Raw genomic sequence first — 12,061 nt, 5'->3', positions numbered from 1 at the left:
AGTGTATTTTGTGGGTTTTTTTGTAAATTGTTAGCTTTCTTTGGGGTTTCTGGTGTTCTTGTGTGTTTTTTAATACTTGAGTGTGTTTTTATTTTTTTTATTTTCAGTGTGTTTTCAGTATTTTATAATATTCTTAGTGTGTTTTTAGTATATGTTTTAATGTTTTTAGTATCTGTAGTATGTTTTTAGCATCTTTTTAGTGTATTTTCAGTATTCCTTATCTAACTGTCACTCTAACAATGAAAACATCTTTAAAAACTTCAATAACATCCATTAGAGATAAGCACAAACACATAAACAGACAAACAGACAGACAGACAGACAGGTGTCTAACCCTTCAGGAATTAAACAACTCATGCAGGGAAGCCACAGAACACCTGACTTCTGACTGTCTCTAAAATACCTGAATGGGGCAGAGCAAACTTGGTATTCAGCACACCTCTTAACCTAACCTGGTGTGACCCAGTGTGACCCAGCCTCCCACAGCCTCACCTGGCCTGCCTCGGTCACCTCCACGTATTCAATATGCCCCTTCACCAAGTCTTGGTCAGGATACTTCCCAAACAGCATCACCGTGGCGCCAAACTGGTCGCTGCCAATCTCATCCCCAAACCGACCATTGAAACAGGACTGGGTGTCAAATTGGTCTGTGTGGAGAGAGAGAGAGGGAAATTGTGGTTAAATCTGTGAGGCTAAGGATTGTACTCTGAAATAAGAACACAAAGGAAGCTGCAAGAAGTCATCAGGCCTACACATGGCAGTCCCTGTATGAAATGTGCCTGCCTATTTCCACCTATCATCCCCATCCATAAATTTGTCTAATCTTCTTTTAAAGCTCCCTAATGACTCAGCACTGACAGCCTGATTATCGAGTCCATTCCACTGTTTTGGTGTCTCATCTTGGCTACCTTTCAGCAGACTCTTGTGGAAGTTGCTGGGATCTTTAAGAGTTTGTATGGCTCTAGTGACTGTTTAGCAAGGATTCTGCAACTCTAATAGACTCTAGTGGAGATTGTTGGGATTTTCAAGTTTTTCTATGGCTCTTATGACAGTTTTAGCAAGGATTCTGCAACTCTAATAGACTCTAGTGGAAGTTGTTGGGATCTTAAAGTGTTTTTCATGGATATGGTGATAATTTAACAAGGACTCTATATCCCTAACAGGCTCTAATGGAAGTTTCTGGGGTATTTAAGTAAATTTTCATGATTCTTGTGATAGTTTAACAAAGATTCTCCATTAATAAAGGATAAAACACCTAAGAGAACCCAAGTAACTATCCCAGTAGCCTTTGAAAAAAGTCCTTGAGAGAGAGAGAGAGAGAGAGAGAGGAGAGAGAGAGAGAGGAGAGAGAGAGAGAGAGAGAGAGAGAGAGAGAGAGAGAGAGAGAGAGAGAGAGAGAGAGAGAGAGAGAGAGAGAGAGAGAGAGAGAGCAAGGCATTTCAAAACACAGGAGTATATTACACTAAACTAGAGAGAACTGTAATAGTTTAACAAAGATTCTGCATCATTAAAGAAAAACACCCATGAAAACCCAAGTAACTATCCCTGTGTCCTTTGAAAACAGTCCTTGGGAGGAGAGAGAGCAAAGCATTTCAAAACACAAGAACACATTACACTAAGCTAAAGAGGACTGTGATAGATTAACAAAGATTCTGCATCACTAAAGGGAAAACAACACCTACAAGAACTCAAGTAACCATCACTGCGGCCTTTGAAAACACCCCTTGAGAGGGACTGAGAGCAAAACATTTCAAAACACAGCACTACATTACACTGAGCTAGAGAGAAAGTTTTGGAGATTTTGCATCACTAAAGGGAAAGTAACACCTACAAGAACCCAAGTAACCATCGCTGTGGCCTTTGAAAACACCCCTTGAGACAGACAGAAAGAGATAACACAGCATTGCAAAACAAAGCACTACATTACACTAAACTAGAGAGAAAATTTTAGATTTTGCATCACTGAAGTAAAAAAAAAAAAAAAAACACCTAAAAGAATCCAAGTAACCATCCCTGTAGCTTTTGAAAACACCCCTTGAGAGGGACTGAGAGAGCAAAACATTTCAAAACACAGCACTACATTACACTAAGCTAGAGAGAAAGTTTTACAGATTTTGCATCACTAAAGTAAAAAACACCTACAAGAACTCAAGTAACCATTGCTGTGGCCTTTGAAAACACCCCTTGAGACAGACAGAAAGAGAGAGCGCAACATTTCAAAACACAGCACTACATTACACTAAGCTAGAGAGAAAGTTTTACAAATTTTGCATCACTAAAGTAAAAAACACCTACAAGAACTCAAGTAACCATCTCTGTAGCTTTTGAAAACACCCCTTGAGAGAGACAGACAGAGAGGGCACAGCATTTCAAAACACAGCACTACATTACACTAAACTACACTGAACAACAATGAACAAAACTTATTAAAACACTCACCAGGGGTCCACAGTTCACCACACCCTTGGATAACCTCAGTGAAGTCGGAGTTAATGTTCCCTCGGATCTTAACGTTGCGGGTAAGGAGACCCACTTCAGCGCGCGTTTCCACGGTGCGTCCTCCGAGAGTCTGGGTGAGGGAGATGTGGGTGTGCTCCAGTGCCTCAGTTAGGGTGACCTCCAGGCCGTCCTCGGAGACTGACGCGATGGTTCTCACTTCATTTTCATTGAGGGAGAACCTGTGGAGGGATGGGAGGGAGGGTTAGGGAGCATAAAGATACAGAGGCAGAAATGAGGGAGATAGAGGTAGAGGCAGGAATGAGGGAGATAGAGAGATAGAGGCAGGAGACAGGGAGACAGAGAGATGGAGACAAGATAGGAGATAGAGGACAAAGACAAGAGGGAGTGGTTAGGAGAGAGAGATAGAGATGGAGGAAAGATGGAGGAATGGCTTGGGGAGAGATAAAGATAGACAGAGAAAGGAGGGAGGGAGTAGTTAAGGGAGGGAAAGAGAGACAGGAGGGAAGGAGTGGTTAAAGGAGAGATAGAGAGACAGAGACAGGAGGGAGGAGTGATTAGGAAGGAGATAAAGAAAGAGATGAATTCTCTTTCTTTTCTTTTATGTGTGGTTGTTGAGAGAGAGAGAGAGAGAGAGAGAGAGAGAGAGAGAGAGAGAGAGAGAGAGAGAGAGAGAGAGAGAGAGAGAGAGAGAGAGAGAGAGAGAGAGAGAGAGAGCCCTCACCTCTTCTCCGTGGTCGCAATAACAATCTGGTCTCCCTGCCTCCAGGTGACGGGCAGGGCCAGGGTGAGGGTGGTGTCCCCTGCAGCAGCTGTCTGGGCCAGGTGGGTCCAGGTGATGGGGATGTGTCTGCCGTGGAGGTCCAGTGTACCATCCCGCACTGCCAAAACCTGTGAGGATTAGATTTGGTTAAGTTATGTTAGGTTAGGTTAGGTTAAGTTAGGTTAGGTTAGGTTAAGTTAGGTTAGGTTAGGTTAGGTGGGAAGGCATCTGTGTGTCTATCTTGCACCAATCTTGTCGGTCTGTACTGTTGTTGTTCTTGGGGTTAGGTTAGGTTAAGTTATGTGGGAAGGTAAGGCTAGGTTAGGTTATGTTAAGTTAGGTGGGAAGGTTAGGTTATGTTAGATTAGGTTGGAAGTAATCTCACCTGATTTCTGTTGTTGTTGTGATATTTCTACAGTGGGTTGGGTTAAGTTAGGTGACAAGAAATCTACATAGTGTTTCATCTTACTGCTTTGTATTGCTGTGATATTTCTATATGGGATTAGGTGCTGTGGGAAGGAAGCCCTTTCATCTTGCTCTGTATCTCCCTCTCACACCCGTTGTTAGCCTCCCTCTGCCTCTCCCTCTCATCTTGCCCTCCACTTCCCTCCCTCACCCCTTGTTAACCTCCCTCTGCCTCTCCCTCTCATCTTGCCCTCCATCTCCCTCCCTCACCCCTTGTTAGCCTCCCTCTGCCTTTCCCTCTCATCTTGCACTCCATCTCCCTCCTCTCCCTCTCATCTTGCCCTCCATCTCCCTTCCTCATCCCTTGTCAGCCTCCTTCTGCCTCTCCCTCTCCCTTATCTTGCCCTCCATCTCCCTCTTGCACCCCTTGTTAGGTTCCTCCTGTCTCTCCCTCTCTCTTAGCCTCTCACCTTGGCACCATACATGGGCAACTCAACAGAGTGTGTGTTGCCATACAGCTCAATGACGGCCTCGCCAGGGAAGCCTTCCTCCTCGGACCCAATGCTGAGAGAACCACCCTCCACAATCAGAACATACTCCGCCCGCAGCACCAGTTCCTCCACTGCCTCCACGTCGAAAACCACATGGCCTCCCTGGATCAGCAGCATCTTCAGCACTGGTGTTGACTGATCCAGCAGCAGCGTCTGGCCCTCAGTCACCACAGCAAGCTGGCCCTCTGACGGTGGTGGCTTATTGTCCCATGTGAAGGGTGAGCTCCACAGGTCAATGTAGAAGAAGATCCCATTTTCATCCTGCCAGTGAGAGGGTGAAGGTTAAGAGTAGAGGGAGAGAGAGAATAAGGAAGGTTAGAAGAGGCAGTGAAGGAGGGAGAGCAAGAGAGAGAGAGAAAGAAGATGAGAAAGAGGAAGGAAAGTTTGAGAAGAGAGGAAGAGAGGAAGGAGAGAGAGAGGGAGGAATGGTGAAAAAAAGGAAGGTTAGAGAAGGAAGAGGTGATGGAGATGAAAGAAAGGAAGGTTAGAGAAAGGAAGAGGTGATAGAGAGAGGGATTGTGAATTGTTAGGGAAAGAGAAAGGAAAGTTAGAGATAGGAGGAAATGTGAGGGAGGAAAGGTGAAAAAGGAGGGTTAGAGAAAGAGGGAGGTGTGGGAAAGAGAAGAATAGTGAAACAGGAAAGAAGGTTAGAAAAGGCAAGAGGTGATGGAGAGTGGGATGAATGGTTAGCAAAAGAGGAAGAAAGGTTAGTGAAGGGAGGAAAGGTGGAGGAGGAGGTAAGGGAAAGAGAGAGGAATAGTGAGAGGAAGGAAAGTTATAGGAAAGAGGTGAGAGAAAGAGAGGAATGGTGAGAGAAATAGGAAGGAAGATTTGAGGCTTGACAAGGAAGGAAATAAACAAGAAACACAATAAATTACAGAAGAAAATAAGAGGAAAATAATGCAAAACTCTCAGCAAACCAACAAACCAACAAATAAACAAACAAACACTCACAGTTGCCGCCAAGCCTTTTCCAGGGACAGTGATCTCAACTGAGAACTGACCCGGCCCCTGGTGAGCCTCGGTGACACAAGTGATGCTGTCGGACCCCTCTGAGGTCACCACACACTCTGACCCACCAATGCTCACTGTGTTGCCACTCGACCTGAGGAGGTTAAGTTAGGCTGAGCTGGGCTACTTAGGTCAGGTCACTGTTGTTGTTGTTGTTGTACACACATACACATACACACACACACACACACACACACACACACACACACACACACACACACACACACAGATACACACACAGACACACTGTTTTGGTACTTGCACCTCAGTGAGCCTTTTTATTTTTTTTTGCTTTTTTTATCCCCAAGAGTCGCCCCTTATATAAAAAAAAACAAATAAAAAAAAAAAACAAATAAGAAAAACATATAGATACCAAACAGACATTCAGACACACACACAGATAGAAAGCAGCACTCACCCAAAGCCAGTGCCGGTGAGGGTGAGGGTGGTGCCGCCAGCAGTGCCACCTCGCTGGGGTGTCACGCTGGTGAGGGAGGGAGTGAGGGCCGGCTGGTAGGTGAAGCCACCTGCCAGGCTGGCCGATGAACCGTCGGGGTTGCTCACCACCACGTCACATGCCACCGCCGAGTCACCTGCACACACACACACACACACACAAACAAACAAAAAGAAGTATCAGTTATATTATTACTATTATCATTACTGTCATACACACACACACACACACACATACACAGACAATAAAAGGACCAGTTTTATTATTATCATTATCATTACTGTCACACACAAATACACACAAAGAGGGATCAGCAATACTATCACTATCATCATTCATCACAGTAATAATGCCAGTCCTACTACTAATAGTAATAGTAATAATGATACTACTACTACTACCACTATCAGTTATATCATTACTTTTATCATCATTAACCTTGAAATATTGGTTATCCTTATACTACTACTACTATTACTACTACCACCACTACTATTACTACTACTACACCACTCACTGATTGGCTGGGCTGGTGCCACACAGGTCACAGTTGTGGTGCCATCGCTGCTCACATGGTCACAGGGTAGGTCACAGAAGGTCACTGTAGAGCCACCAGCTGGGTCAAAGCCTTGGCCTGCCAGTGCGACCTCAGCACCACCAAAGCTCCCTGTGTAAGGTCAGGCCAGGTCAGTGGGATGACTGGAGAGATGGTGACATGGAGAGACAGACAGACAGATAGAAAGAGTGACAGGTCTCACACACACACACACACACACACACACACACACACACACACACACACACACACACACACACACACCTGAGGAAGAGGTTACTGAAGTGAGGGAGAAGGTGAAGATGATGGTGAAGTGGATAGACAGAAAAAAAAAACAGGACACACACACACACACACACACACACACACACACACACACACACACTAACCTGAGGAGGGAGTGACTGAAGTGATGGAGAAGGTGAAGGAGATGGTGAGGGTGTTGGAGTCACCATACGTTGTGTCCCTCACCACCACCTCATGGCTCCCTCCACCTAGTGCAGGGGCCTGTCACCACCACCACCACCACCACCACAGCCGCCAGGGAAAAAAGAGAGCATTAAACAATCTTCCTGATTCAAAAACTTGCCTCATTCAGTAATGTTACTCCCTCACTCACTCACTTGCAGGACTTTGTTTGTTCCCTCTACTGTTATTATTCATAACTCATGGTCCCTCCCCAGTACTATCCCCCACCTGCTGTCTCACACCCTCCCTTACAACACTCCCCCTCACTCACGGTGCACTGGAGGGAGGTGGCAGAGGCAGGGGAATTCAGGGCACAGCTCTCGCCCCCAATGATGACCTCAGGGTCACCCACAGACAGGGTGAAGCCGGTGCCGGTGAGGGTGAGGGTGGCACCGCTGGTCACGTCAGCAGAGGGCCTGGTGGAAGAGAGGGTTCAGGTCAGGGTGAGGGTGGGGGAGGCACAGCCATGCCTGGATGAAGGTGATATGAACAAGTGTGGGATGGCAGCACGGTGCCAACACTCACGTGACGTTGTCCAGCGTGGGGGTGAGAGCCACGGAATAGGTGAAGGCCGTGGCAGCTGTCACATCATCACTGCCAGCCACACTGATCACCACTGCCGCTGTCCCCTCAGTGCCAGGTGGTAAGCGGCAGGAGATCTGGTTGGCCTCCTCCATCAGCACAGTGCAGTCAGCACCGCCCACTGTCACTGTCGTGGAGCCAGGGATGAAGCCTGAACCGGCCACCACCAGTACTGCGCCACCATTGGTGCTGCCGGACTCTGGCATAATGGAAGAGACCACGGGCACAGCATCAGAGGTCACGCCGCTGGCCAGGGCATCTCCAGCCCCAGCCACAGCCACCTCAGGGCTGTAGGAGCCGGCAGGCAGGCTGTCCACAGTGCAGGTTGCCTCAGTGGGGCTGAGGGAGGTGATGGTGCAGGAGTAGGTGGTGGGCAGATCAGACTGTCTCTGGTATGTGTGAGCCTCCCGGGGGCTGTGGTCCTTGGTGCGGGGGAGGGGGGCAGTGCCAGCCATGCGCCAGGCCCCCAGCTGCAGCGTCTCATGGAAGGTGGCCGCCCCAGTGCCGGTGAAGGTTCCCCAGAATCCCTCGGGGACCTCCAACACATCCACCAGGGTCAGCTGTGCCCTGCGTCTGAGGCGGCGCCAGGACTTCTCCCCACGCACTGCATCATGGGCCTCTGTCTGGGACAGGTAGCCCTGGGCCAGGTGCTCCAGCTCGTCGTCCAGGAAGAAATCAATATCATCATCAATCAGGTCCTCCATGGTCTCCTCCATCCTAAGGTCCTCCTGGGCCTGCGTCTCCTGGTCGCTGCGGGAGTCAGTCTGGCGCACCAGAGTGACGGTGACCTTGGAGTTGTCAGTGCCAAAGTTCTGGCCAGACAGGGTCACCACCTCGCCCTCCACAGCCATGCTGCTCACCACAGGGGTGAGTGCCTCACTGTAGGTGAAGGTCAGGGTGTCCATCTTGGCTGGCACCTGGGGGAGACACAGACCTGAGTGCCAGTGCCAACACAGGCTGGCCACACATCAAGGCAGTGGCTCTCATCTATCACTCATAATGAGAGAAGACAAGGTGTTCCTTCAGCTTCATGTGTACACAGCAACACACACACATCCTTCACACAGCTACCTGTGCACTGCACGTGTACAGCACCTCAGGATTATAAAGAAAACAGCCTCTGGGCAGACACCACACTTACACACACACACCACACTTACACACACACACACACACACACACACACACACACACACACACACACACACACACACACACACACACTCAACACTTACGCCAGCCACAATCAGGGCAAGGGTGACTGTAGTGGTAGAGTCAGAGGGTGGGGTGAGGCAGGTGACTGTGGTGGAGAACACATCCTGCAGCACACAGGCCTGGCCTCCTAGCAGCACCACAGGGGACGCTGCTAGGCCCTGCAGACCAGAGCCACTGATGGTGAGCAGAGTGCCACCACCCAGGGAGCCTTCTGTGGGGGTGAGGGAGGTGACTTCTGGCACCACCACCACACGACCCTCATTCTTGAAGTCCGCAATGTTTGTCATCGCCACACCCCTGCAGCAAGTGAAGTGTGGTGAGGTGTGGTGGTGTGTGGTGAGCTGTGGTGGTGTGTGGTGGTGTATGATGAGGTGTGGTGAGGTATGGTGCTATGTGGTGAGGTGTGGTGGTGTGTAGTGAGGTGGGATGGTGTGTGGGGAGCTGTGGTGGTATGTGGTGAGGTGGGGTGGTGTGTGGTGAGCTGCAGTGGTGTGTGGTAAAGTGGGATAGTGTGTGGGAAGCTGTGGTGGTGTGTGGTGAGGTGTGGTGGTGTGTGGGGAGCTGTGGTGGTGTGTGGTGAGGTGGGATTGTGTGTGGTGAGCTGTGGTGGTGTGTGGTGGTGTGGTGGTGTGGTGGTGTGTGTGAAGTGTGGCAAGGTGTGGTGTTCACCCAATGTGGTGTACAAAGTTCAAATATCCAGGTTCTCTTCTGTCTGTGTTAATCTGTCTGTCTGTCTGTCTGTCTGTATGCTGCACTCACCTGTTGATTGCCTTGACAGTGACGGGCAGGTAGGCACCCGACCTCAGGTTCTCCAGGTCATCCAGGTCGCAGGTCACTGAAGTGTCAGAGGCAGAGGTCACGCTGCAGGATGCATCACCAACACTGACCTCCACTTGGCAAGCCAGGTCACCAAAGCCTGAGCCACTGATGGTGAGAGAGTCGCCACCCACCACCTCCAGGGCACTGTGCCACAGAAAACAGGGGCTTGCTCAGTGTGGGGAACTGTTACTACTGCCACCACTGCTACTAATACTATTACTATCATTATGGGAGGTGCTCAGTGTGGGGAACTGTTACTACTGCCACCACTGTTGCTAATACTATTACCATCACTATTAAAGACCCAAGCTTGCCCCAGTCCACTCTCACCTGAGGCCCTCCACAGTGTGTGTGGTGGATGGGGCCAGGGCAGTGACCACAGGTGTGTAGCAGGTGTGGAACTGGAAGTACAGGTTTCCATCATCGGGTATGGTCAGGTCGGGCAGGTCACACCCATCCAGAGGTGTCTCCAGGATGGGGTCACAGCCACTCACGGTGACCACCTCACTCCCGTCCACCTGGTAATTGGCCTCCTGGTCCCCCAACATCACAGCCACCCTGAGGGCCTGGTGGGGCGGCCGCACCACATTGATCTGGCCACGCATCACCAGGCCACCTGCCATCACGGGGCCAGCATAGTAGTGGCTGCCCTGCTGTGGGAATGTCACACTGAAGGAACCTGTAGGAGAGCAGCAGCAGTAGTAGTAGCAGTAGTAATAGTATTATTAGTTTTCATATTTCTCTTCCTCCCTCCCTTTTCTCATTCCTTCCTCCCTCTGTTCCTCCACTTTCCTTTTTCTTTCTTCCCTCTAGTTTTCAATCAGTTCTTTTTCCCTCTGTTTACATTCCTGTACCTCAGTTACCATTCCTTCCTTCCTACCCTTCCTTTACCTCCTTCTGTTTCCATCCCTCTCAATTTCTCTTTTTGCTTCTTCTCCTTTGGCTGTTTCCCTGGAGTGAGGGTTGGCACCACGTACAAGTCTCCTCCAGGTGTTTCTGTCCCTTGAATCTTCCTCTGTGTCTCCCATGCTTCTCAGTCTCAATTCCTCTCTCTCTCTCTCTCTCTCTCTCTCTCTCTCTCTGTGTCCTCACCTGCAAGAGTCTGGGCACCTGAGTAGAAGCCAGAGCCATCAGCATCCTCACAGCCGTCCACTGGGCTGGGCACCTCACACACTCCATACTGCAGCTGTGAGTTGTCAGACAGTTTGCTCCACTGCCAGGTTACTGTGTCCCCCTCCATCACATTCAGCACCTTGGGAGACCACACCACACTGTCCTCTGTTGGTTAAGATGTCAGGGAGTGACTTTGTAGCTTGTTGAGACTTGTGGATGTGTAAGTTTGAGGTGTGGTGTTGTAAGGGCTTGTTTTTCGATGTGTTAGATTGAAGTGTGGTGATGTAAGGCACTGTGTTTTTTTATGTTTGGTTAATCTGAGGTGTGGTGATAAAAGAGGCCATGTTTTTCAATGTTTCAGTGTTGGCATCTTGTCTCTTGCTCTTAACAGGGTCTAGATGTTATCCAGTGGAAGTTATTATAGTTTTCAAGTGTTTTTATAGTTCTACTGACAGTTTAATGTGACTTTTGATTGTCTAATGGACTCTGATGGATGTTAATCAAGTTTTTAAATATATTGTCATTGTTAATGTGATAGTTAAATGAGAATTTTGCATCTTCAAGTGTGTGTGTGTGTCAGTGCCTCACCAGAGCTGGCCCCAATGCTGGCAATCATGTGTGTGTGTGTGTGTGTGTGTGTGTGTGTGTGTGTGTGTGTGTGTGTGTGTGTTCCAGTGCCTCACCAGAGTTGCCAGCCACATTGACAATCTTGTGGTTGGTGGTGGTGGGCCTGGTGATGCAGGTGAGGGCCTCGTTGGAGCACTGCAGCACCTCACACTCATACAGGTCACCCAGCTTCACCTTGAGGCGTGAACAGTCTGAGCCAAAGCCCGTGCCGCCCAGCTTGACCAGCGTGCCACCCTTCACTGACCCCCGTGTAGCTGAGGATGAGGTCACCTGCATCTCGTACAGCACCTCACTGCCAAGCATCAGATCACATTAGGTCAAGATGTGTTAATACAAGTACTTTTCTCAGACATCAAGAGAGAGAGAGAGAGAGAGAGAGAGAGAGAGAGAGAGAGAGAGAGAGAGAGAGAGAGAGAGAGAGAGAGAGAGAGAGAGAGAGAGCACCCACCTAGTAGCAGCACCAACACCATCAGCAAAAAGTGTGAGGGTGTAGCTAGCAGCTGAGAGTGATGGGGTGAGGCAGGTCACACTGGTGTCATCCCACTCCGTCACGTCACACAGCTCTGACCCGATCTGGTGGCAAGAGGTCACGTCAGGGGTGCCAGGAAGCTCAGAGGTAAGAGGGGAAGCATTAACCTTATATCAGTACTTGAGAATTGAGGTTGTTTTATTGGCTTTTAATTATATAGATGATGGAAGGAAGGAAGGAGGGAGGGAAGAAAAGATGGAAGGAAGGAAGGAAGAAAAGAGGGAGGGAGAGAAGGAAGGAAAGGCAGGGAAAGTAGGAAAGAGGGAGGGAGAGAGGGAGGGAGGGAGGGAGAAAAGGAAGGAAGGAAGGAAGGAAGGAAGGAAGGAAGGAAGGAAGGAAGGAAGGAAGGAAAGAAGGGGGGAGGGAGAGAAGGAAGGCCAGACTAGCACTTACATTAACTGATCCTGAAGAGCCAAAGTTCATCCCTGTTATGATGAGCTCCTCTTGTCCTGTGAGAGAGAGAGAGAGAGAGGGAGAAAGAGTGAGTGAGTGAGAGTGAGATACTGAC

The 12,061-nt window shown here is 49.1% G+C and overlaps 1 protein-coding gene across 2 annotated transcripts in view; it reads right to left on the bottom strand.

Annotated features, from left to right (window-relative positions):
* Nucleotides 1-12,061, bottom strand: part of LOC135092076 (fibrocystin-L-like) — a 29,720-nt gene that overhangs the window by 267 nt on the left and 17,392 nt on the right. For both annotated transcript variants that reach the window (XM_063990270.1, XM_063990271.1), the window contains 17 exons: nucleotides 11,947-12,002; nucleotides 11,473-11,597; nucleotides 11,081-11,316; nucleotides 10,377-10,562; nucleotides 9,615-9,963; nucleotides 9,225-9,428; nucleotides 8,486-8,762; nucleotides 7,194-8,167; nucleotides 6,940-7,084; nucleotides 6,590-6,707; nucleotides 6,162-6,311; nucleotides 5,606-5,780; nucleotides 5,131-5,281; nucleotides 4,096-4,437; nucleotides 3,182-3,348; nucleotides 2,440-2,678; nucleotides 493-647 (listed from right to left, as the gene is read on the bottom strand). In XM_063990270.1, the coding sequence (XP_063846340.1) occupies nucleotides 493-647; nucleotides 2,440-2,678; nucleotides 3,182-3,348; nucleotides 4,096-4,437; nucleotides 5,131-5,281; nucleotides 5,606-5,780; nucleotides 6,162-6,311; nucleotides 6,590-6,707; nucleotides 6,940-7,084; nucleotides 7,194-8,167; nucleotides 8,486-8,762; nucleotides 9,225-9,428; nucleotides 9,615-9,963; nucleotides 10,377-10,562; nucleotides 11,081-11,316; nucleotides 11,473-11,597; nucleotides 11,947-12,002 (4,049 nt within the window). The remainder of the gene's footprint in view (nucleotides 1-492; nucleotides 648-2,439; nucleotides 2,679-3,181; nucleotides 3,349-4,095; nucleotides 4,438-5,130; nucleotides 5,282-5,605; nucleotides 5,781-6,161; nucleotides 6,312-6,589; nucleotides 6,708-6,939; nucleotides 7,085-7,193; nucleotides 8,168-8,485; nucleotides 8,763-9,224; nucleotides 9,429-9,614; nucleotides 9,964-10,376; nucleotides 10,563-11,080; nucleotides 11,317-11,472; nucleotides 11,598-11,946; nucleotides 12,003-12,061) is intronic.

This window comes from Scylla paramamosain, chromosome 39 (assembly GCF_035594125.1).
Source record: "Scylla paramamosain isolate STU-SP2022 chromosome 39, ASM3559412v1, whole genome shotgun sequence".
In the NCBI taxonomy this organism is placed as follows: Eukaryota; Metazoa; Arthropoda; class Malacostraca; order Decapoda; family Portunidae; genus Scylla; species Scylla paramamosain.
Note: the sequence above shows the minus strand (reverse complement) of the source record. Positions and strands in the feature narration are given on the sequence as shown.